Raw genomic sequence first — 25,505 nt, forward strand, 5'->3', positions numbered from 1 at the left:
TGCTGCTGTCTCTCCAGGGATGGTGGGATGGCACTTGGGGTGCTAGGAACAGGACAGAGTAGTAAAACTTGTACAGTGGAAAGAGCGGACCAGATGGCCCCATTTCTACATGCACAGAGCAGGACTTCAAGCAGTCAGTACCAGCTGCTGCATTTCCAGCTTCAGACTTCCGTTGGGAGAGTCAGAGCAAAGAAAGATTTTTGTCGCACTTCCCCATTGGGCTGTATCACTGTGATTTGCACTCCCAGTCCATACTTTACAGTAATAATCAGCGTCATCCTCGAGCTGGGCCCCAGTGATGGTTAAGGCTGCCTTCGGACCGGAAATGGACCCTGAGAACCGGGTGGGGATCCCAAAGGGTCTGGTGTTGTTATTAGACATTAACAACTGAGGGGCAGAGCCAGGTTTCTTCTGGTACCAACCACGATAGTTATTGCTAGTGATGGCTCCAGTGCTCAGGCTGCAGGACAGAGTGACAGTCCCTCCTGGGGACACGGACGCCACAGGCTCCTGAGTCACCACAGGCTGTGACCAGACCCCTGAAATCAACATCACAAACCCATTATTAACCATTCATTGACTAGGTTTACAGGAAAGCAACTGCCCCCATGACAGTCACAACCTGAACCCTTCTGCTGACCTGAGCAGCATGTGATCAGTGGCAGGAGGAGCCATGCACAGCCCATGGTATTGAATCCTGACCAATTCAGCTTCCTGAGGGAAATGCATCCCTGTCTGGCACCCTCCGAGTCTCTCATAAAGCCCCAGATCTGAGATCGGCCCCTCCATGCAAATCCCTCCCCTGTCACTGGCTGCTGCTGGTGCATCGCCCTGTCAGGACGTGTGTTTATTGCTTCTGCTTCGACCACTCAGAGAACTGGCAGAGCGGAGCCCAGTGCACAGCGCTTGGGGGGAAAGTGCTTTACTTTAGGTTCCCATTCATACCAGGGGTTAAATTTACCACTCCTCCTGCTTGATCTTCATGAGGAAAGAGAGCAGCTGTGAGGGATGAGGAGCCAGGGCCTCTCAACACTGGACACAGACATCCCCAGTTCAATGGCAACAGAACTGAGTGCTGACGGTTTGTGTCCTGCACCAGGGCCTCAGTCCCAAGACCTCTGTCCCCTTTCATCTCCCTTGGTCAAGAACCCAAGGACCAAAAGACGGCAGGAAAAGGATGTTGTTTCAGAGAGGGCCAATGCAGAAACTGTGACATGAACCAAATTGTCATTTAGACCATACAGAAGTGTAAACCCTCATTACACATTTCCCTTGAAGCCGTCTGTCACTCACCCACGTCACAACAGATCTGCACAGCAAGATTGACATCTAGTGGTCATGAGAAGGCTCTGCTGATACATCATCTAGGAAACAGAGTCAGGGAGTTCTTCAGATATAATCAGAGATCATCTGCCTTGCTTTATGATCAAGAGTTACAAAGGGAAACAGCAGGAACAGGCTGCATGTAACCAATTCACTGCTGGTCACAGCCTCTCCTTGATCCAGGCAAGCTGGATCCTGCTCTTGTTCTGGGACAAAGCCCCTGAGAGAATAACAATTCTCACTGTTATAGTGAGACTATCCTTAGCAATTAAATCTCGCTTGCCCACTCTCCTGCCATGCCTTTAATGGGAGAATTGATATGAAAAATAAACAAACAGGATATAATTGCAGATCTTAATCTCTATCAGGTGACGAACTACTTCTCACAAATTGTCAAGTGGAGTGACAGCATCACTGCTCAGGATCAGCCAAAGTCCACTTTTTATAGTCTCTATGTCTGGTGAGTGGCTCTCACCAAGCTCAACTCACTAATCAAGTCTTCCCTTTAGCCATTATGGTGTACCTTCAGTAGTGGGAGTTATAGCATCTCCCTCCAGTTTCACTACAAAAATCCCTGTGCCTCCCCACAAGCTGCCTTAACCGTCTGGGTTGAATTCAGTCTCCACATGCCCTTCCAGGGGTTGTTTGATAGGAGAAAGCTCCTTTCTAAAGTGTTTGCCAGTTAGCCTCCGGTTCCAAATTTATAACTCTTTACAGATGTTTCAATCTCCAGCAGCTGGACACTGCCTGATGATGTCATGATCACTGGTCAGTGTCTGCTTCTCCCGGTAAGTTTGTTTACTCATCTCATTAGTAATAAGGTTGGAAAGCTCCCTGTTACATACCTCCTATCTTAGTTCTTTAACTCATCAATCCTTTTATCATTATGTCATTGTCTCTTCATTCAGTTCCTGTCTCAGTGAAGTATCTGTTTCACTTGAGGACATTTCTTCTGTGGCAGAGAGAGAAAGACTGTGACGCAGCAGGACTAATGGGAGACACCGCAGCAACAAACAAACCGACTGTCAGCAGCAGCAGAAGAGAAGGAAAGGGAACATCTGGCCCCGGCATGGGCATGCCTTGTAAATGCATGTCGGAGCCAATTCGCAGGGCAGAATGTGGACACCAGTTCAAAGCTGCCACAAGACAACTCAGAGGAACCAGAAGTGAGTTCCTCACATCACCCGGAGCAGCGCGGGAAAGTAGAATGCCCCGGCAGGGATGAGTAGTAGAAGCCTAAAGTTGAAAGGCTCTTCACCAGGGCTGACTCAGAGGAGTTGGTGCACTTACCAGAGGAGCATCCGTGGAAGTCAGACATTAGCAAGCTGAGCTGGATCAACGATGAGCCTGAAAGAGAAGAAGACAGAAGGGACTGATAAAATCACGTGTGAGAAGATGGGTGACATGTTAGACGCATGTTCCAGCCCAACGTACCCTGAGTAGGGAAGAGATATATATGTGGGACTGAGTCTAAGTAAAGATATTCATAGTAGGACCCTGAGACAGGGACCCCTTGCCACTATTATTGTGACAGAGACTCTGGAACTGAGTAGGGCAGGACAAGCATTTACTGGACTCGACATTGCACCATCAGGTTGGCGCTAGGCGGGGTGTAGGGGAGGCGGAGCCCCAGGTCCATGCAACAACATGTGTATCTATAAAGTCACCTCAGGAAAAGGAATCAACACCATCGTCCCTAAGATAAGTTTACACCAAGGACATGGCAAGTGAGAACCCTCAGTGGCTTTAATAGTCTACACTGCTGGCCAAGCTGTCGGCCAGCAAGGCAGCGGACAGTAGTAGTGGGGTAGAAAAATCAAAGTGCTGGACTAAGAACAGGCACAGCAAACAGAACGCAACGGGAAGTCGGTGATCACATTCCTTTTTCTGGGATGATGCTCTACTGTAAAATGAAAAGGTTGTAACACCAGTGACCACCATACATGCCCTGTCAGTTTTTGCTGACTGAAGCCATCTCAATGGGGCATGATCTGTAATTAATATAAATTTTCTCCCCAATAAATAATATCTAAAAAGCCCAACTTCCCATTGGATAGCCAGACACTGTCTCTTTAAATTGGAGTATCTGGCCTCAGCTCCTGAAATGTTTTTGCTCCCATAAGCTATAGGTCTTTCTTTTCCCTGCACTTCCTGAAATAATACTGCTCCTAAGGCACTCCCTGACAAATCTGTTTGTAAATAAAATACTTCTCTGAAATTGGGTGTGTGAAGTACTGGCTTCTTACAGACAGCTTGCTTAATGTCATTAGATGCCTTTATAGCCCTTTTGGACCGTCTCAGCTGACTTGCTTTTCCTCCCATCATGTCTGTCAGTGAGGCAACTATCTTGGAAAATCCTTGAATAAACCTTTGGTAATAATTGGCAAATCCCAGAAAGGAGCTAAGTTGTTTCTGGGTTTTAGGCAACCTGTAATTCCTAATGGCACCAACTTTATTTGCTACTGGTTGTATCTGGCCCTGGCTTATTTGAAAACGTAAATACTGCATTTCCTCTCTACCCATTGCATATTTGTTGGGATTAGTGGTTAAGCCCACCTGTCTTATTTCTTGCAATACTGTCTTCAGGTGGTGATAGTTTTGCTCCCAGTCCTTGGAAAAAATAATGATGTCATCTATGTACACTGAAGCATAATTCTGATGTGGGGCTAAAATCTTATCCAAAATGAAATAAAATCTTATCCATGGTGTTCCAAACGTGTTTTTTTTCTCTATCTCGTACTGCCATGGGGATCTGCGAATAGCCCTTCATTAAATCAATTGTAGAAAGATATTTTGCCTGATCTTTCTTTTCCACCCTATCTTCAACCTGAGGCATAGGAAGCACATCAAAAGTTGCCACGTCATTAAGTTTCCTATAGACTACACAATCCGTATCGAGCCATTGGGCTTTGGTACTATAACTAACGGACTTCTCTACAGGCTGTGTGACTCTTCTATAATGCCCAACTGTTTCATTTGACTAATTTCTTGTTTTACTGACTGCCATAAGTGGCAAGGTAAATGTTTCCAATAATTTCTCACCCAGCAGTTGTTATATGATGCTCTATACATTTAGCCTCCCCTGGTTTCTCACTAAAAACGTCTCAGAACTCTCTTACCAACTGTTTCAATTCCTCTTGCTGTTTGATAGATAAATTCTCCCCTACCTTAGGGTTACCCGCCTTTAATTCAGACAACAGGGGATACCCTACTACATCTAAATCTTGCAACTCCACCCCCCCTTGCAAAAGCCACCCTTCTTCCTAATGCCACTTTTCCAACAAATTCCTTACCGGGTCTATCCTCTGTACTTCATAATTCACTGGGCCTAATCTACGAGTCACTTGGAATGGCCCTTGCCACCTAGACAATATTTTATTATTATTATCGGGCAACATAACTAATACCCAGTCTCCTTCTTCAAAATCTGTTTTTAGCATGTTCATCATAACTTTGTTTCTGCCTTATTTGATTCCTACCTGGGTTCTCTTGAGCCAGACTCTGTACTTTTTCTAATCTTTCCTGGAACTGTTATACCGGACATGGTTGATGTGTCTCCCCAGGACCCCTTTCCAACCATCCTTTACAAATAACATCCAATAGCCCTCGAGGCTTATGTCCATAGACTAATTCAAATGGCTGAATCTGGGGAGCCTCTCCTGATGGCCACAGCCTCTCATAGGCGATCCTGGAGCCCAGCAGGGAGCCTCTCCTTCCGGCTGCGCACTGCGCTGCTGAGGGTCCAACTGCTGCCTGCAGGTCCCACTGCTTCAGGCTCTTCTGGGCCAACTGCTCCTGCCCTGCTGGCCCATCTCTTTGAAGCTCCTTCCTTGTGGTGTCTCACTGGTCTCCCCCTTGAGTCAGCCACGCTGCCCCTTTTATGCCCCTCCAGGTGACCCAGGGGGCCAATCAGGGGACACGGAGGGTGAGTCTCTGGGGCCTGATTGGTGAGGAAAGGGAATCCCAAATCCTCCAATCAACTTTTGCCCTTTCAAAACCCCTGGGCTAAGTTACTGCCAGCTAGCCCGTCACACAATAACAGTGGTATTATAGCCTCCCACTTTCTAGGATCTCCTTGGATTCAAGCCCGAATCATGCCCTTTAAGACGTGATTAAAATGCTCAAGTAGTCTGTCCATCTGTGAATGGCACACAGAGGTTCTCAATTGCTTAATTTTAAGTATACTGCAAATTCCTCTCATCACATTGGGCATGTGTCGCAGGGCACCTCGGTGCTCTGCTCCTGGACAGGAGAAACTGCCAGGGAGAGAGCCCTGGCAGTGCCTAATGAGCACAGCTGCAAGTTGCCGGGGCGACTAATCAGAAGCAGCTGGCCAGAAGGGGGCAGGGCCTGGCCTTTGTAAAGCCCAGGGCCGAAACCAGGCTGGCAGTTCTCTGCCAGCAGCCTGGGAGGCAGGAGCTCTGGGAGTGAGGATGTGGAAAGGAGCATGACTTGCAAGTACAGCTCATGATAGCCCTGAGAGGATGGGCACTAGGGTTTAGCCAGGGGGCTTTAGGTTTGCGTTACAGCCAGGAGGCTTGAGTTTGTTTGGCTTTGTTATTACACCCGGAGGCTTGGGTGAGGCTGTAGGGGTTGGAGGAGGCCTCAATTATAGGGACCCCAGAGAGTGTGGGGTGCCCTAGCACCAAGAGGGCGCATTATTTGCATAGCGCCAGGGAAGGCACAGCTTGCACGCCAGTGCGTGAGCAACTGGCGGCGAGGAGCGCGGCCAGTGGGTCGCGGGCGCAACCGGTAGGTTGCAGACGGGGGACCGAGACCCCGGATTGCGTGCGGGGTACATAGACCCCAGCCCCAGGGAGAGGGGCGATTTGATTGAGAAGCCCAGTGTGGGCACAGCGAGCCCCGAAGAGGGGGAGCGCCATAGGACATTATTGAGAAGCCCAGTGCGGGCACGGCGAGCCCCGAAGAGGGGGAGCGCCATAGGACATTATTGAGAAGCCCAGTGCAGGCACGGCGAGCCCCGAGGAAGGGGAGCGCCAGATCAGGGAGCCCAGGACGGGCGCAGCAGATGCTAGCAAGGGCATCACTTGTGGGGGAGCATTGACCCCAGCCCCAGGGAGGGGCGATTTACTGAGGAGCCCTAGAGCGGGGCGATTTACTGAGGAGCCCGAGACGGGCATAGCAAGCCCGGCCGCAGGCTAGTGCGGCAACACCCCTCAGACCGAGGCAGGGCGCTGCGGTTGCCCCGAGAAGACGGGGAGTAGCAGTGCGGTGAGCCGGGGTCAGAGAGGGTATCCGTGTGGTTGGCCAGGGAAGGTCCGGGGCCGCTAGGGGGTCCCTGAGCGGGACCGCACCATCAGAGGAGGCCCAGCGGGAGGCTGGGCACGAGAGAGAGAGCCCAGAGTGGGCTACACTATAGAGGAGGCCCGGGGAGCGGGCGTACAGACCTAACAACGTCTATGACATCTGCAAGGCTTGGGGCGTGGTATTAGGGGCTGGTAGGAGCCACGCACAGCCCATAAGGCTGGGGTGCTTGAGTAGCACCCATCGTACGGGGCAACCCACGAGGGGTCCAGGAGCTTACGTGCCCGAGGAAACACAAGGCAGCCTCCCTATTACATATTCCAGCAAGACGTGGCGGGCAAGAATGGAGGGTGCCCTCAGGCCGAAGTAGCGCGGTGAGAGGGCCTCAAGGAGATCACGGCCCTCCGCAAGGACCCCGCCATGACAGTATGAAATTCCTTCCCTAGTCTGAGAGAATTTCTTGTGGTGTGCCCACTTATGATATCCATTTTATAAGTTCTTCAGCTATTTTAGTGGCGGTAACTGATTTCAGGGGTATTGCCTCAGGGAACCTAGTCACGTAATCAATCTTCACCAGGACAAACTGGTAACCTGTCTTCCTCTTAGGAAATGGTCCAGCAATATCTAAAGCTATACAATCAAATGGCCATTCCACCAAGGATAACAGCACTAAAGGCACTCGTGCAGGGTATCAGGCACCTTCTGACACTCAGGACATTCTTGGCCGTATTTCTCAACTAGCTTATATAAGCCTGGCTAAAACAGTCTCTGTTTGAGGCATGCCTCTGTTTTATCCCTTCCCAAATGCCCTCCCATGGGAAGAGTATGTGCCACCTTTAACATCATGACCCAGTATTGTCAAGGTACCATTATTTGTAGAATTTCTTTCCCCGCTTTTGCCCGGTCGACTCGGTAAAGAATACCTTCCCTTACCTCAGATGTAGGAGTTGTTTCCACTAACCTAGGATTCACAACCTCATTTTCTTGTTTAGCCAGGTTTTCTCTGTAAATGTTCTCAAATAGAGGTTCTTGCCTTCGTATCTCTCTGAATCGCCCATCTCCTATGATACTTCTAGGTCTAACTCAATGTCAGAATTGTCTTCTTGATTAGCATCCTTTGGCATGACTCCTACAAAACTTCTTTCCTGTTGATCCTTAAAGCCTTCTTCGTTGAGGTTTCTCATGGCTTGGCCCAATAAAGCTTTTAAAAAAGGCCAAACCATACCCAGTAACAAGAGGCATGGCAAAGTGTCTGCCAGTCCAATCGCTATCTCTTCTGTATGTCCCATGACTGATTGCCTTAACCTTTTCCTGTCATACGAGTAGGACACTCCGTGAATACATACCATACTTACAGGTGTTTCTGGTTTACCTATTTGCGTAGAAATTAGATCTAATCTAACCAAGGTCTGGGTGCATCCGGTGTCAATGACTGCTAGAATTATAAGATCTCCTACCTTAACATCTCCTATTGGCTTATTTTTTTTTTCCATGGGCCTTCATGCCTGTCAAAACTGCAATCCATTTTTTCCTCAAATGAGGAAAATCCTGAATCTGGTCGCTTAGTCCTCTTTGGGGGTAATATCTGGCAATATGCCCTTTTCATTCACATCTGAAAACACTATTTCTTTAGATTCCCCAATTCTAATCTTCCAAATAGGTTTTCTTGAGTTATCAACTTTGCATCCCCGACTCAAGCTACCTTGTCATCCAACTGACATGACATGTATATTTCTATCTTTCTTTACTGACCTGGGATCTTGTTCTGCTATCATAAAATCTTCTGCTAGTCTAAGAGTACTTTGCGTCGGTCTTTCATCAGTCCCACAAAATGCCCCTGCCCACTATGGGACAGCGGGGCCTGGGTGAGGGAGGCCTGGGTGAGGGAGATCCCCTGCTCTCCATCAATGCTGACCTTGTGAAGGAACACCTTGAGAGGCTGGACACCTTCAAGTCAACTGGCCCTGACAATCTACACCCCAGGGTACTCAAGGAACTGATAAGCATCATAGCCCAGCCCCTGGCATGGATCTTTGAGAACCCCTGGCACTCTGGTGAAGTGCCCGACAACTGGAAGAAGGCCAATGTGGTGCCTATCTTCAAGAAAGGGAGGAAAGTGGATCTGGCAAACTACAGGCCCTTCAGCATGACCTCTATCTAGGGGAAGGTCTTAGAAAAGATTATTAAAGAGCCATTCTCAACAGACTGGCCAACAGCAACATCCTGAGGGATAGCCAGCATGGGTTTGTTGCGAGTAGGTCTTGCTTAACCAATCTAATCTCCTTTTACAATCAGGTGACCTATCACCTGGACAAGGGAGAGGAGATTGACGTCATATATCTTGACTTCAAAAAAGCCTTCCATCTGGTATCCCATGATCACCTCTTGCCAAAACTGGCCAACTGCGGCCTTGGGTCCACCACGATCCGCTGGCTGGGGAATTGGCTCCATGGTCGGACCCAGAGGGTGGTGGTTGATGGAAGTCAATCGTCATGGTGCCCTGGGACCAGTAGGGTCCCCCAAGGCTCTGTCCTTGGACCTATATTGTTCAACATCTTCATTAATTGTGGACATTGGAGTCAGAAGCAGACTGGCCAAGTTTGCTGATGATACCAAACTCTGGGGTAAAGCATCCACACCTGAGGACAGGAGGGTGATCCAGGCTGACCTTGACAGGCTCAGAAAATGGGTGGATGAGAACCTGATGGTTTTTAACACCGAAAAATGCAAGGTTCTCCACCTTGGGAGGAAAAACCCCGCAGCATGCTTATAGGCTCGGCAGTACTATGCTGGTTAGCACTACGGATGAAAGGGACTTGGGGGTCATGATTGACCACAAGATAAATATGAGCCTTCAATGTGATGCTGTGGCTAGTAAAGCAAGCAAAAAGCTGGCTTGCATCCACAGATGCTTCTCAAGCAAATCTCAGGACGTCATTCTCCCATTGTACTCGGCCTAGGTGAGGCCACAGCTGAAGTATTGCAACCAGTTTTGGGCTCCTCAATTCAAAAAGGGTGTGGAGAAGCTTGAGAGAATCCAGAGGAGAGCCACACACATGATCAGAGGTCAGGAAAACAGACCTTACAACAACAGGCTGAGAGCTATGGGACTATTCAGCCTGGAAAAGCGCAGGCCGAGGGGTGATCTGATGGCCACCTATAAGTTTATCAGGGGTGTTCACCAGGACCTCAGGGAACGATTGTTCACCAAATCGCTCCAAGGGATGACAAGGTTGAACGGTTATAAACTCCAGTAAGATCGTTTCAGGCTGGACATAAGGAAGAATTTCTTCGCTGTCTGAGCCCCCAAGGTCTGGAATAGCTTGCCAGCGGAGGTGGTTCATGCACCTACATGGAACGCCTTCAAGAGAAATTTGGATGCTTATCTTGCTGGGATCCTATGATCCCTGCTGACTTCCTGCCCCTTGAGCATGGGGCTGAACTCAGTGATCTTCCGAGGTCCCTTCCAGCCCTAATGTCTATGAAATCTATGAAGAGCCTCATTCAATGAACATGGTTGGTGATGCTTTACCCATCTCTGAGCTTTCCCCCGCAAGTCCATGGGAAACTGTTCTAAAGCAATTATGTCCAACAACCTCAGCCACTGACTTATTTCCAGGCTGGATCCATCTCTCCAGTAATTCTCTCAAAGTCTGGACTAACAGCTGAGGCCTCATCTCATCTGGTTTCTTCTTAGCCCTAAATCATTGTCTGTATGAACCTGGCAATATTTCTAACTTATATAATATCGCCTCTTTGACTGTCTTGTAATCTCTCGCTTCACCACTAGATGCTGCCAGCCAGAAGTGCCCCATACAGGTCCTGTCTGTGGGCACAGCCCAGTGGGACATGAGAAAGGACAAAAGCCTCCAGAGAGGAAATTAGGTACAACTGGTCCTCCTCTCTGCTCCTCCTGCCTTTGTTTTTCTGTGTCTTTCTCCTCCTTGTCTGTCTGTCTGCCTGTTTTGTCTGGGGCAAGCAGCCAAAAGGAGGTTAGTTCTGCTCATACTCTGAAAAATTAGGGCAGATTTTGGATTTCCATCTCCTGCATCAGCCAAGGGAACCGCAGCCTACACAGGGGCTCTGTTCAGTGTCACAAGAACCACTGACACATCCCAGTGCTCTCCAGGCTGAAGACACCTCTTGTATCCAACTGTCCCCAGAGCAGCCAAAATGAAGGCGATTCCTGTGGCACTCGTGACCTCTTCAAGACAAAATGCTAATGTGTTAAAAGGGTTAATGCTCTCCCTCTGTCCCCATCCACTGCAGTTCAGGACTCCATAATCTACCAGTCATCTGCTGGCTCTGAACTCCCAGCTGGGCTGTTTCTGCTGGATTCCTTGCAGAGGATGTTATAAACTCAATCCCATTGCACTAGGGTTGTGCTCCAGGGTGCTCGCAGGGGAAGAGCTGCTCCCAACACTTCCAGAAAGGAGACGTCTTCACACTATTGCTAGATCTGGCATTTGTTGCATTGCACTTATGCACCTGAGCCCAAGTCATGACTCAGTCCCCATGTGCTCAGCACTAGGACACAGGACACAAACACCGTGCCAAAGACCTGATAGCTGCAGAGCCTTTGTACACGCCACAAAATTAGCCTTTAAAGTGGCTTAAATGCTCTTTTGCACTGCTTTAATGGCACAGCTCTTTACACTGTCAGCCACGTATTGTGCATGAAATGACTTTAGGATGTAGCAAAATAAAACATGTCTGAGATGTTTTAGTTTACTACCTTACAGCTGTGCAGGGAAGCACTGGGCCCCACAGCTCAAGGGCTGTGCAGGCATCTCGTGCAGGGGCAGCCCAGAGGCAGCCCGTGCAGGCAGGCTCCACTGAAGAAAAAAAACCCCAAAGCGGCAAGCCTGATCTTTTTTTTTATTTTCTCCCTGGAGCCTGCCTGTCTGAGCTGCGCAGGGGCCTGGTGCTTCCCTCTGTGGCTGCGGGAGGGCTAGTGCTTCCCTCCACGGCTGCATGGGTGGGCCGGTGCTTCCCTCCACGGCTGCAGGCAGGCCAGCGGGCAGGTGCCACCTGGGGGGAAATGGCACCGCTGTTGCGGAGGGAAGCAACGTCCCCCTCCCAGCAGCTCAGGGACCACTTGGCCTGGCAGCAGCTCGCCCTCCCCCCATGCTGCTGGAGAGGCAGTTCAGGATTGGGCCTGACCCTTGTGTACATGCCACAGTGGCTTACTTCACCCTAAATTGAAGCAGTGTTTTTAAAAACCCACCACTTCAATTTAGGGAGAATCAAACCGAAATAAACCCCTGTGGTGTGTACAAGCAGCCTAAGACAGGAGACACCAGGCAGAAATGGGCTCTCCACTGGGGGAGTGGTCTCATCCCCAGTGGGGAGTCCTGGTCCCTGCCAACAGTCCGCACGCAGCCTCTCTGATGGGAATCAACACCCAGGGATGCTGCAAAGCCTAGAACATGTGCTTGTTCCCAGTCATGTGGGGCGGGAACTTTTGGGCTAGAGGGGAGACATGGAGGTTACTTGTGCTGTCTCTCCATGGATGATGGGATGGTAGTTGGTGGCCCTAGGCACATGGCAGCTGGTGGATACTGGTGCAGTGGAGAAGGAGCAGGCTCCCCCAGCTCTACATGCACAGAGCAGGGACTCCAAGGCAGTGAGTACCAGCTGCTGCATTTGCAGCTTCAGACCTTGGTTGGAGGAGTCAGAGCAGAGAGAGTTTTTGTTGCGCTTTCCCAGCAGACTGTATCACTGTTGTGAGCACTTCCAGTCCATACCAAACAGTAATAATCGGCATTGTCCTCAAGCTGGGCCCCACTGATGGTCAAGGACATTGTGTTTCCTGATCGGGATCCAGAGAAGTGCACTAGCAAGCCAGAGGGTCAGCTACTGGCGCCGAGGAGGATCACTGCTCAGGCTGCACGTGATGGTCACAGTCCCTCCGGGAGACACCTGCTCTGATGGCTTCAGCGACTGCAGCTGCTGGGAACTGGAACCTGCCAAGGTAGAAATAAGCCCGTGAGGACCTCAGCAGAGCACTGGCTGCAACAGCTGTGCTCAATGCCCTGGGCAGGGGGAACAGCGCTGCAGCATCTCACCAGTGACCTCTTGTACCTTCTGGCAGAAAAACCTCCCTTACCCACGTAGCCTGTGAGCAATGCGAGGAACAGGGCCCAGGCCATGGCGCCAATCCAGGCCAGCTCACCTTCCGAGGTAAATGGGTCCCTGCCTGGGCCTCTCTGTGTCTCTCTTAAACCCTCTGAGCTGAGAACAGCTAATTCATGCAAATCTGCTCCTCACTCCCGAGTTACTGGCCCTTCCCCAGTTTTTCTCTTTCTATCATAAAAGGCAGAGCCACCTGCCAGGGGAGCCCTGCCGGGGCTCAGAGCGCACAGCGGGCAGAGTCCTGCACTTAGCTCTTTTCTGGTACGAGGTGTCATTGCTTTGGTCGCCCTCGGGGAATTTTGAAAAATACCCAGCGTGCATCGACCTTTGCAGGATACGTCCCCTTGCTCAGACAGAGCACGTTACATTCAGAGCAGGGAAAAGCTCTGTTTTGCTTTCATCCTCTCTCACACTGGGCTCACTGAGGGGATACATGTGCTGCGTTTCCCAGCTCATATCCAGCAGGACTCAGGCAGACTAAAGGGGGATTCAGTACAAGCTGCTCGCGCAGTAGTCTGTGCCCAAAGGGAGAGGGAAGCGGAGCCGCAGACCCCTGCCCAGGTTTCCTACTCACTCTGGGACCTGCAACATCTCTGCTCTTCCAGCCACAGGTCAAATACTCAGCCAGTGCCAATCCTGCAGCACGTTTGTGCCATGCAGACCCGGGACCACGAGGGAACCGCCACAGCCATTTCCTTTCCAGTCTGCATGAGGGTTTCTCCGCAGTTCCTGTGAGCGAACAGGAACCTGCCACATCATCCCTATGGTGATTAGTATATCAATGCCAGTCACCTAAGCTGGGGCTCCATTGTACAAGGTGCTGTGGAAAACCATGTCAGCAGTGCCCTGAGTACCAGAGGGTCCCACCCAGGGCACGGGCATGGACACACCCCGGGTCTGTCAATGGCAGCAGTGCAGCCTTGAGCATGAAGCACAGGTTTGGGGGCTGAGGGCTCTGGATCCCGATTACCCCATCAGTTATGGGGACAAGCTGTGAAAAGGGTAACAGAGCCCACCTGGCTCCCAGGGGTGTAGGAAGAAATACTCAGTGACTCTGCACCAAGCCTCCAGGATGCACCGGGCAGGAGAAACCCGAGGCACTAAGGGATGGGAACAGCCAGGCGCTCTGGGGCTCACAGCACTCTGCGGCTGGTGCCAACCTGGCGTTCCAGGTGTCACTGATGCAGCCACTTGCCCTTGCTACAGGAGTTCACAACGGTTCCTCCCTCAGAGGATGATACCAAAAGTCTCTACATCTCCACAGCTGAGCATTGGAACCTAGAAAATAATCAGTAGCAAAAAGAGGGCTGAAAGTCTGGGAGGAATGTAAGGAAATCTTCAGAAAACTCTGATGTAGAGATGGGTATAAAAAGGTAACCTCAAAGCAGTGTCAAACCCACTGGGTTACCTTCTATCTATACATTATGCTTTTCCAGGACAATGGATAAACATCCCCCCTCATACAAGACAAAAAAAAGGGGGAACATAGGTCTTACTGGAACATTGTTCAATATATGCTGCTCACATAATGACTTTGCTAAAGCACTGGCCAAAGTAAGCCTCACCAGCAAACCAGACCAATGCATGAACTCCTCATATAAACACAACTTGGCATTTGAGTCAGATGTGCATTCATACCAAGGTATGGGAGGGGGAGATGACTGTTCAAGGTAGGATAGTCCAGTACCTGGATGATAAGGCTGGAACAGAAAAATCTAGGACAGAATATGAAACAAGCTGCGATGGGGTGGTCCCCGGGCACCGAAAGAGATAGATGCTTCCAACCCCGCATCGTTCTAAGACAGTCTGCCATGCTTTTGACCACCATGCTTTGATGTAAAAGGAATAGATGTAACGTGGGAGGCTGCCCCATTTCAGGCCCTAGTGTGTCAGGTCTATCCCTCAGTTTTGAACCAGAGATTGAATTGATTCAGTCTCAGGCTCTTTGACTGTCTGAACTTAGCCCAAATGGCTCCAAGACATAAGCAAGGAGGACACCTACCAGCCACCGACACTCACAGCCTTCATCTCCTACCACCTGCCTAAGAAGAGTGTCTTTGTGAGGACCATCTCACCCCCAGTTCCCAGTCCAGCGCAGCACATGCCATGCAGCTCCTGTTAGGAAACAACTAAGGATACAGAAAAGAAAAAAAAAATATCCCAGGTCAGTGGAAGGGTGGGACTGCCTGGTTATTTTCCTGCTCACTGCGGACCTGAGCTGGGAAGGCAGGGCAGAGCCTTGTGGACATCCTCATTTCAATGGCAGCAGAACAGAATCCTGACAGTTTGTGTCCTGCACCAGGGCCTCAGTCCCAAGACCTCCATCCCCTTCATCTCCCTTGGTCAAAAACCCAAGGACTCAAAAATGGCAGGGAAAGGACATTGTTTCAGAAAGTGCCCATTCAGAAACTTTGCAACATGGAGCAAATTGTCAGTTAGGCCATACAGAAGTGGAAACCCTCATTGCTCATTGCCCCTGAAGCCATCTGTCACTCAGCCATATCACAGCAGATCTGAACAGCAAGGTTGGCATCTGCTGGTCATGAGCACCCTCTGCTGATACATCATCTAGGAAACAGAGTGGGGCAGCTTGGAAAGATAATAAAGATCATCTGCCCTGCTTTATAATCAAGAATCACAAAGGGAAACAGCAGGGACAGGCTGCATGCGACCAATTCACTGCTGTTCATAGCCCCTGTGTGACCCAGGAAAGCTGGGTCCTGTCCTTGTCCTGGGACAAAGCCCATGAGAGAATAACAGTTCTTATTCCATTTCCCGATAGCCCAGAGATTTCTCTACTCAGTTTCCTACACTATAGCTGTATAGCTGTACTTATTGTCATCCAAAAGCCAAATATCTACAGAAAGGATATAGAAAGAGGAGCAGAATTGCACAGTGTGTGTGTATGTACATGTAGGGCTTCATACACCAGGGCTGATAGACTGGGTCCTTCCCCAATGTACAGTCAAATAAGTTGGGATCGTGTGCCTAATGAACTATCTCATTAAATGCATAGCACCCAGGCCAGCCTTGCACCCAGTGCATTGCACTTGGCACTCACAGCAAGAGGACCCATCTTGTGCAAGGAGGATCCATTGAGAGAGAGCATGCCAGGATGCTGGGGGTGTCTGGTTTATCTTAAACCGGGAAGGGGTCTGCGACAGACATTGTATAAACTGGCTTGAGTCAAATCAGTTAAGCCTGATACATTTGACCAGGTTTATCTCAAACCAGTTTCAGCCAGTCTCAAACTGGTTTATGTGCACTGAATATCTGTTCTGTTATTGGTTTAAACCTGTTTCTGATCACTTAAACCAGTTTATGTGTAATGTCTGTCCCTAGCCTCAGAGCTCTGCCCTGCAAAGAGCAATGCAGACACCCCGTCACAACCTGCTCCCCGGCCCCGAGAAATGCTTCTTACCAACTCAGAGAGCAAGACCCCAGAGCGGAAGGAGACATCAGCCCCATCTCTTGGGGTTCCCTCAGAGGAAACCCTCGCCTCCCTTACCAAAGCAGACCAGGACAAACATGAGGATGCTTTTCCATTCATTCTCAAACCCTCTGAAGTGCAGAGTTAGAAACTGGATCCCAGAACTGGATCCTAGATGTTAATCACACACCTCAGGCAGGGTCACTGCCTCCATCTGAATCACTGTGTCCTGCTGGTTTAACAGAGGACCCCAGAGGTGGGGGGTTTGCAGCCTGGTTCAGGTAGAGGGAGAAGCTGAGGATAGAGTCAGCTGTTTTCAGGCAGAGCTTTTATCCAGAGCAATATGAGAGCTCAGTTTGTTCAGAAGGACCCGGCATAGATGCAAAGCCCAGCTCACACTGATCCCATCACAAGCACTTGTTGCTGGGCTCTAAACATCAGATCATGTAAAAAGAAGTTAAGCTTGTGCTGCCACAAGCATCAGTTCTGAACTTGGCTCCCTCCTTCTGTGAGGTTTCCAAGTCAGGTTTTCCACCTGCACAACCCTGGAGTAATGTGACTGGAGAAACATGCAGAGAGCATTTAAAGCATGAGTCTTCAAGTTATGGGAGCAGGGCATTGCTGAAGCTGGCCTGAAGGCTCTTGGCAGGTGAGAGAAAACTAGAGGAGCGGTTCACTCTGCAGTAGATGTCCTGAAGAAGGCAAGGAAGCACCATTTCCCTCTGGGCAGGAATGGCTGCTGTTCTTTGTTGCAACACATTTAGCTTTTGGAGTTTTATCAGCTGTAATCTGAGCAGAGAGTTGCCAGCAGGGCAGAGGTGCAGAAAGAACAGGAGGGAGGTTTATGTCTCAGTTCCTCATCGGGGTTTATCACTGTGCCCTATATACCACTGCCAATATACACAAGACAGTAGTAGTCGGACTCATCCTCTGCTTGGACCCCCGTGATGGTTAACACGGCCTTCTGACCAGATATGGACCCCGAGAACCGGGTGGGGATCCCGGAGGGCCTGTTGTTGGTGCTGTATATAAGCACCCGAGGGGGAGAGCCAGGTTTCTGCTGGTACCAGGCAGGATAGTTGCTGGTGGTGATGGCTCCAGTGCTCAGGCTGCAGGACAGAGTGACAGTCCCTCCTGGGGACACAGACACTGCAGGCTCCTGAGTCACAACAGACTGAGACCTGACCCCTGAAATCAACATTACAGATGCATTATTAACCATTCGCCTACTTCGGCCCCCTGGAAAGTAACCTCCTCCACGACAACCAGAGCATGAGCCCTCCCTGCTCACCTGGGTAGTACGTGAGCAGTGCAAGGAATAGCGGGGCCCAGGCCATGATGGGAGTCCAGACCAGCTCAGTTTCCTCAGCAAATGGGTGTCTGATGCAGAAACTCCAAGTCTCTCTTAAATGTCCAGAGCTGGAGAACAGCCCCTTCATGCAAATCTGCGCCCTATGCACTGGCTGTTCCTCTCCGCACCTCCCTCCCCCTGGGACAGCCACAATAGGGATCATCCTTGTGTGCAGTTTGAACCCAGTGAGGACAACTCGAACCCAGTGAGGACAACTCAGCAACTGACTTCCTGCTAGGCTCTTTCTTGGTGTGGAAACTTCAATCTACACTACAAATAAACCCACAAGATGAATCCCAAATCCTCAAGCAGGTGTATGGGCAGTGTATTTGGTAGCCGCGTTGGCCTGAGAAATGTAAAATTCTAGAACTCACATGCCCTTTCTCAGGCTCAGGGAACATTAATTTACCATCTTTAATTAATTTACCATCTTTAATTTTTCCTGAGCCTAAGGAAGGGTGTGTGAGCCTGAAAGCTTGCAGAAAAAGATATTCCTTTTGTGATTTCTTAGTTGGTCTAATAAAAGGTATTATCTCGGAGCCAAGAGCTCTAGGGTTTTGCAAACCTTTATCTTCATTTTTACCACCATCAGGGATGCTTAGATCCCAGTGGGCATCTGGATTCATAGCTATTTAAAGCCATACTCAGTTGGGGGCTAAATTTTTAACTTCAGTTTTCCTCTCCTGGGTAAGCAGCTCTTCCCAGCAGGTGGGTGCACCTGAAATTGTTTCCCCTTTTTTCCCCCTAGAAAATATCTCTCTCTCTCTCTAGTCACGGGGTCCTGAACCCACTTTGGACATGTCAATACTATCAGTGCCTGTTCTCTGAAGGACAGGCCTAGTTACACCTCAGAAATGTCACACACCTCAAAGGTCACTGATGTCCTTCAGAGCCAGAAGCTTCCCAGTGAGTGGTACAAACAGGCTATTCCCTTCCCTGTCCTGTTGCAAGGGCTGAGTCAGTCACAGGGTGGAGTCAAGAAAAGCCCTCTGCTGCGTTTGCTAGCTGTGCCTGACAGCAGGGCTAGGGAAAGAAATTATACCTAAACTTGTATAAGTGGTTGGAAACCAGTTCAGATAGGTAACACAACAGAAGTTCAGTGCACATAAATTGATTGCAAACTTGCCAAAACCCATTTAACATTTTAAAAGGGAGCCGTTGTCCCTGTTACAGAGGAGGAAAGAGAGTAAAGAAAACTTACCAGAATGTTGCAGGACCTCCTGGCGAGATGATGTCATTTTGCCGATGCCAGGAGCATCCATGGCATCAGATCACGAGCTCCTATAAGAGGAGCTGGACTTGATTAGTAAGTTCCCTGGAAAGGGGGAGGAGCCGGAGCCAAGAGGAAGTTGCAGCGATGGCACCATTTTCCGTGCAGAGGCACGGGAGCAGAGTGGGCAGCGTGCCCGATGGAGAACAGAAGTCAGGTAGCCTGTTGCGCTGAGAGTGAAGCTCACTGAAAACTCAGCAGGACCAGGTCCCCGTGATTAATTATAGACTTTGTCGCTAGATACTGGGAATGGACATTTTTTGTGAACTGATTACATTACCTTGCCAGGCTGCAAGCTGGGTCTTTCCAGACAGAGACAGAGAGCAAAACAGGGTGGGGGGGAGGGAAAGGACACACAGTGAATGCTGGGTAAGACCCTCCCCCAGAAGTTTGCTTCAATGCATAAAGGTGAGTTTGCCGGCATAAGGGTGAGTTTGCCGGCTCCCCCAGATACAGTAACATCAAGTACAGAGAGAGCATCACTGTGGGTGTTAGTTAAAATCAGAAGCCACCCACCTGCGAGTACTAACTTTAACTCCCATCAAGTTGTGGCAGGAGAGAACAAAAGCAAAGGGTGCAAAGCCTCTTCCAAAATGTGCTGTTTTTATAAACCTGGATGGATGAAGTATCAGATTTAGTGGATTTAGGTTAAAGCAGTTTATTGAACATCTGCCCCAGATCCCCTCCAGATTCAAGTGAATTCATAGTCACCCAGCATCCCAGGATGCTTTGCACCCGCCCTGCAACTCCCCACCCTCCACCACACAGTGGGTGGACTAGCCTTTGCCCAAAATGTTTGTTCCAGCTGAGCAGAAAGGCGTGCTCTAGCACCCCTCGGCTTCTGGCCTGAGCCACTGTATGTGGCTACATTTCTAGAATCAAAAGTGAATGTCTGTTTCCTTGCTTATTGGTTCAATCTATGCAGCTTAGACTAACCTGCCAAGATTGAATTGATTCAGCCTCAGGCTCTTTGACTGTCTGAACTTAACCCAGATGGCCCCAAGACATGGGCAAGCGGCCACTGACACTTGTAGCCTTCATCTCCTACCACCTGTCTAAGAAGAGTCTCTTTGTGGGGGCTCTTTGTGGGGGTCACAAAAGCATTGGATGTAGGTGACGCTGTGGATGTAGTCTTTCTGGACTTCAGCAAGGCCTTTAACACTGTCGACCACCCCATCCTCATTAAGAAACTAGGCAACTGTGGCACTGATGCCTACACGGTCACATGGATTGCATATTGGCTGAAGGGTCGTACTAAGAGGGTGATGGTGAACGGGTCATATTTGACCTGGGGGGAAGTGGGCAGCGGAGTCCTCCAGGTCTCGGTTCTTGGGCCCGCTCTGTTCAACTTCTTTATCAGCGATTTGGACAACGGGGTGAAAAGTAACCTGTTTAAATTTGCTGATGATACCAAAATTTGGGGTGAGGTGGGCACACTAGTAGGGAGGGAAAGACTGCAGCAAGACCTGGATAGGTTGCATGGGTGGGTGCTAACAAAAACAGGATGCGTTTCAATACGGGCAAGTGCAGGATGCTGCACTTGTGCAGTAGGAACCAGCAGCACACTTATAAGATGGGAAACTCCCTTCTTGAGAGCACGGAGGCAGAAAGGGATCTTGGAGTCATCATTGACTCCAAGATGAACATGGGCCGACAATGCGAGGTCACGGTCGGCAGGGCTAACCAGACCCTATCGTGCATCCACAAGTGCATCTCAAGTAGGGCCAAGGAGGTGATCCTCCCCCTCTACACGACACTGGTCAGGCCACAGCTGGAGTACTGTGTCCAGTTCTGGGCACCCCACTTCATGAGGGATGTGGACAACATTGAGAGGGTCCAGAGGAGGGCCACCTGCATGATCCAGGGACAGCAGGGCAGACCCTACAATGAGAGGCTACGGGACCTGAACCTGTTCAGCCTTCACAAGAGAAGGCTGAGGGGGGACCTTGTGACCATCTATAAACTCACTAGTGGGGACCAGAAGGGTTTGGGGGAGACCTTGTTTCCCCTAGCGCCCCCCGGGATAACAAGGAAAGCGGCCACAAGTTGTTGGAGAGTAGGTTTAGATTAGACATCCGTAAGAACTACTTCACAGTTCGGGCTGCTAGGATCTGGAACCAACTTCTAAGGGAGGTGGTGCTGGCTCCTACCCCGGGGGTCTTTAAGAAGAGGCTTGATGCCTACCAGACTGGGGTCATTTGAGCCCAATTTTCCTCCTGCCCAGGCAGGGGGTCGGACTTGAAGATCTACAAGGTGCCTTCCAGCCCTACTTCTATGATTCTATGACCATCTCGCCCCCAGTTCCCAGGCCAGTGCAGCACATGCCATGCAGCTTCTGTTAGGAAAGAGCTAAGGATACAGAAAAGAAAAAATAACCCAAGTCAGTGGGAGAGTGGGATTCCCTGGTTATTCTCCTGCTCACCGTGGACCTGAGCTGCTTAGTTCTTCCCCAACACAAGACTCCCTGTTCCTCAGGACCGTGGCCCCCTCGACACTCAGCACTTCAATGCTACCCTGTCCCTGGCAACTGCCACTCCAGGTTGGGACTAATCTCATATCACAAGGTGGGCGGATCAAATCCTGATGATATTCAACACAGAGAAATGCAATGTGCTCCACCTTGGGAGAAAGAACCCGCATTACACTTATAGGCTCGGCAATATACACTCACTAGCATCACGACCAAAAGAGACTTGGGGGTCATGATTGGGGGACAAGATTAACATGAGCCACCAATGCAATGCCAAAAGACGACCCGAGCAGGGTGTGGGGCCTGGGGCAAATCAGCCTGTGTGGGTCTCTGGCCCTGGCCAAAATGAAGATTTTGGCTAGCAGTGCATTTGGCGGAGGCTGGGGTGGGGGGCGGGTGTCAAGCAGCTGGACATGAAGCCAGTGACAGCACGGAGTCACTGTGGCTGCTACGCCCAACTCCATGGGGCCCCCCCAAAGCATGGAGCCTGGGGCAGTCGCTGTAATTCACCTCTCCCTAGGGACAGCCCTGGTGACGCTGCAGCTGGAAAAGTGAATAAAACTCTGGTTTGCATCTACCGATGTATCTCAAGCAAAACCCAAGAAGTCATCCTCCTGTTTCACTCAGCCCTGGTGAGGCCACAGCTGGAGTACTGAATCCAATTCTGGGCTCCACACTTGGAGAAACTTGAGAGAGTCCAGAGAGCCGCACGCATTATTAGAGGTCAAGAGAGCAGGCCTTATGAGGGGAGGCTGACAGGCACGGGGCTCTTCAGCCTGGAGGAGAGAAGGCTCAGGCGTGACTTGGTGGCAGCCTGTAAGTACATAAGGGGTGTGCATCAGGAACTGGGAGAACGTGTGTTTGCCAGGGCACCCCAAGGGAAGACAGGGTCTAATGGTCACAAACTGCTGGAAGACTGTTTTAGACTGGACATAAGGAAAACCTTCTTTACTGTCTGAGTCTCCAGAATCTGAAATAGACCCCCCCTAAGTGATCCTGGTTACGTTGAAGAAACACCTGGACGCGCACCTTGCTGGGATCATCTGACCCAAGCTGCCTTCCTCCTCTTCGAGCAGGGGGCTGGACCAATGATCTAGTGAGGTCCTTTCCAGCCCTAACACTTATGAATCTATAAATCTCCATCATCTCTCTAGGAATTCACTCCAGTGACCTGTCTTGAGAGAGGTCCTGGTCTCTCTACACCAGTCTGTGTAAGTGCCTCGGACCAGCATGCATCCTCCCGTCAGAATAATTTTCATATGGATTCTCTTGGCTCCATCACTATTAATGGTTCTACTCTGCATAGTCTCTTCAGTGAAAGCCAAACCTACTCTTTGACACACAATGACTCCTAAAACCGTTGTGGCCACAGTGTTTCTAGTTTGGAAACCAACACAATAAGGACTCTCCAGAAAACCTCTCAGAGAAACGCCTTCTCTTCCAGCCTCTTCCCTTTACTACACTCCCCAACCTCATTGGACCTATGAACCCCATCTCCATCCTAGTTCCACAAATACAAGAGAAAGTCCTGGATTTTTTATTGATGTAGTACGATCCCTGCACAGCATGAGCACTGTTTCTGGGAAGAATGAGCCAGAGGGAACACCGCACACCCGAGGCCTTGTTCCACGTGACACTGTGAGCGCACAAATTTTAATGGACTCAGTGCTGACTTGTACTCACACCTTTAACTTGAGCGGCAGGTCAGTGGGGAGTGGCCTTGAAGGTGCTAACGTGCAGAGAGTCCAGGGGTTACATGCTCCATCAGAAGCCCACAATTAACATATAAAAAGGCCCTGAAATGATTCCTCCTTTGCATTGCCATGAACGTGGCTGCTCCATAACCAGTTTGGCTGGGAGCAGTGAAGCAGTCACAGGGCATGTACAGAAGTTGCTTTTGTCACCATTTAAAGAGCTTTATTGTCGTGACTTACCAGAAGTGCATGGCTTTACTGCACCGTAAATATGGGTACAGTGCTGTAAATTAGCCCTTGTTCAATGAGGTATTCAATTTGAAGCGCTATATTTTACAGCACTTAGGTAACCTACAGCTCTTTCACTAACCTGTGTATGTTTTTCCCATTTCTGACCAGTGGAGAAGCCCCAGGCGACTGTGGAGTGCCCCCCATCTCCTCACCTAAACAGTGCAGGGGGCCTCAGCAGCCCCCCACCCGGACACACTGCACTTCTGTCATGTTTAAGAGTGCTGTAACTTTACAGTGCTCTCTAAAATGTGCTCTGAATTACATGCTGTAAAACGTGCACAGATCACATTTCTACAGTCAGGTCACATCTGTACACTGCAAATCATCTGGTTGTGATTGCTGTCATCTATCCCAGCGAGCCTCAGAACAAAGGGCAAAGATGTGGCCAAGGAGGACACCTGGCGGCCACTGACACATCCACATCATTCATCTTTTCTCACCCCACTAGGGACCAACTCAAGCAACCTCATGACCTTCCCGGTTCTACCCCCTTCCCCTCACTCCCCCTGCACTTCATCATCCCACCGCTCCCAACCTCACCGAATGGACACATCCCATGTCTCCACACAGACAGGAAAACACCGTGTTATCGGGGCGGAGGCACAAATAGTTTCCCCATCACTTCAGCTCTGCAGGCGCCAGGCACAATATCTTCGCAGTGCTCCATGGACGCACCCTGCAGCCCATGGTGCCTGGAGTCACTGCTCAGCTCAGCTCAGCTCCAGAGGTGCCATGGCCAGGTGAGGAGGCAAGGGAACGCTTTCAGACACTGAGGAACTGCTCCCACCTGGCAGCAGGGGCTGCTGGGAAGCGAGAGTCCAGACTCTGTAAACCTGAGGGAGGTTTTTGTCTCAGTTCCCCTTGTGTCTGTAGCACTGTGGCATTGCTGCTGCTGTCATACGTTAAACAGTAATAATCAGCCTCGTCGTCCGGCTGCACTCCACTGATGGTTAATGTGGCCGTGTTGGCAGATTCATCAATGGACCCTGAGAATCGGGTGGGGATCCCCGAGGGCCTTTTAGTATCCTCATATATAACCATCACCGGAGCCCTGCCAGGCTTCTGCTGGTACCAGGAGTTCCAGCTGTCACTGATGCTGCCGCTGCTCCTGGCACAGGTGATGGTAACTGTTCCTCCGGGAGACGCCGACACCGAGGGCGGCTGAGTCAGCAAGGACTGGGCACCAGCACCTGGGACCAAAAGAGGACAGAGAAAACGCTGGGTGAGAGGAGCTGGAAGGGGAGTAAGAGAGGAGAGTGACCGTGGAGGAAATCATCTGAGGCAGGTCTGAAAGGTTTCTAAATACCCGAGAAGTAAATGCAAAGGACAAGGAGGAGCGGAGCCAGGGCCATGGTGGGAATCCAAACCAGCTCTGCTTCCAGGGGCAAGCAAGTCTGTGTCTGGGACCCTCCAAATCCCTTTAAAACCCCAGAGCAGAAAACAGCCCCTTCATGCAAATCTGCCTCCTGTTTACTGGCTGCTGCTCTCTTCCCAGCCACCCTCTCCCCCATAAGAAGAGGTGCAAAAAAAACAGCCTTTGTCTAATGAGAGAGGGTTAAAGGTGTTTCGACTCAACAATGCCAGCATTGGCAGAGCTGCAAAATCCCTCTAGCAGGATGCGGTGAGGCCACATTCAGGTGCTTATTACACAATGCATTATCACATCTCAGGGCCTGAAATGAGCCATTCTGCGATGCGGGGAATTGCATGAACAGCACATAGCTGCAGTACTGGGCTGTCAGACAAATCCCATTCCCAGCCAACACTGTGAAGTGGAGAAGGCTTCCAAGGGATCATCCCTGGGCACCTCACACCCGGCTCTGGGGGCTGCTCCTTCCTTTATTCCAGCAACATCAGAGCCCTGCAATCTGCACCAAGGGACCGTCCTCAGATGGGACAGGTGCTCATCACCTGGGCCTTTGGTTAGGGGCTGGGGCTCAAGAAGCCACGGCAGCTACTTCCCACCTCGTGCAGGGAGCGAATGAGACCACTGCTTGGTGTACCCCCACTCAGCAGTGATGGGCACACAGTAGCAGAAGGGTTTGCTGATATGCAAAGAAGGAAAAACCTGCTCCTCACCTCACCACCCCACAGTGGGAGTGCAGCTGATGGAAGTGGGGAGTGAACTTGGAGCATTTAGTCAACAAAGTGGGATTCGGAGGCTGTACAAACACAGGGGCTGTTTCCTTTGTCCAAAGGCTCGGGGTCACATTCTCATCTCATTTACTCCACCGCTAGACTTCACTGACATCTATAAAAGTACTTTGCTTTTGAAG

General features: G+C 50.3%; 1 gene segment (V, D, J or C); it reads right to left on the reverse strand.

Moving 5' to 3' along the window:
- Positions 1-23,866: 23,866 nt before the first annotated feature.
- LOC132243536 (immunoglobulin lambda variable 6-57-like) lies at positions 23,867-24,605 on the reverse strand. The segment is given in 2 exon segments: positions 23,867-24,419; positions 24,536-24,605. Coding segments are annotated over 2 exon segments (474 nt in total).
- Between the last annotated feature and the right edge of the window lie 900 nt (positions 24,606-25,505).

This window comes from Alligator mississippiensis, chromosome 10, assembly GCF_030867095.1.
Source record: "Alligator mississippiensis isolate rAllMis1 chromosome 10, rAllMis1, whole genome shotgun sequence".
NCBI lineage: Eukaryota > Metazoa > Chordata > Crocodylia > Alligatoridae > Alligator > Alligator mississippiensis.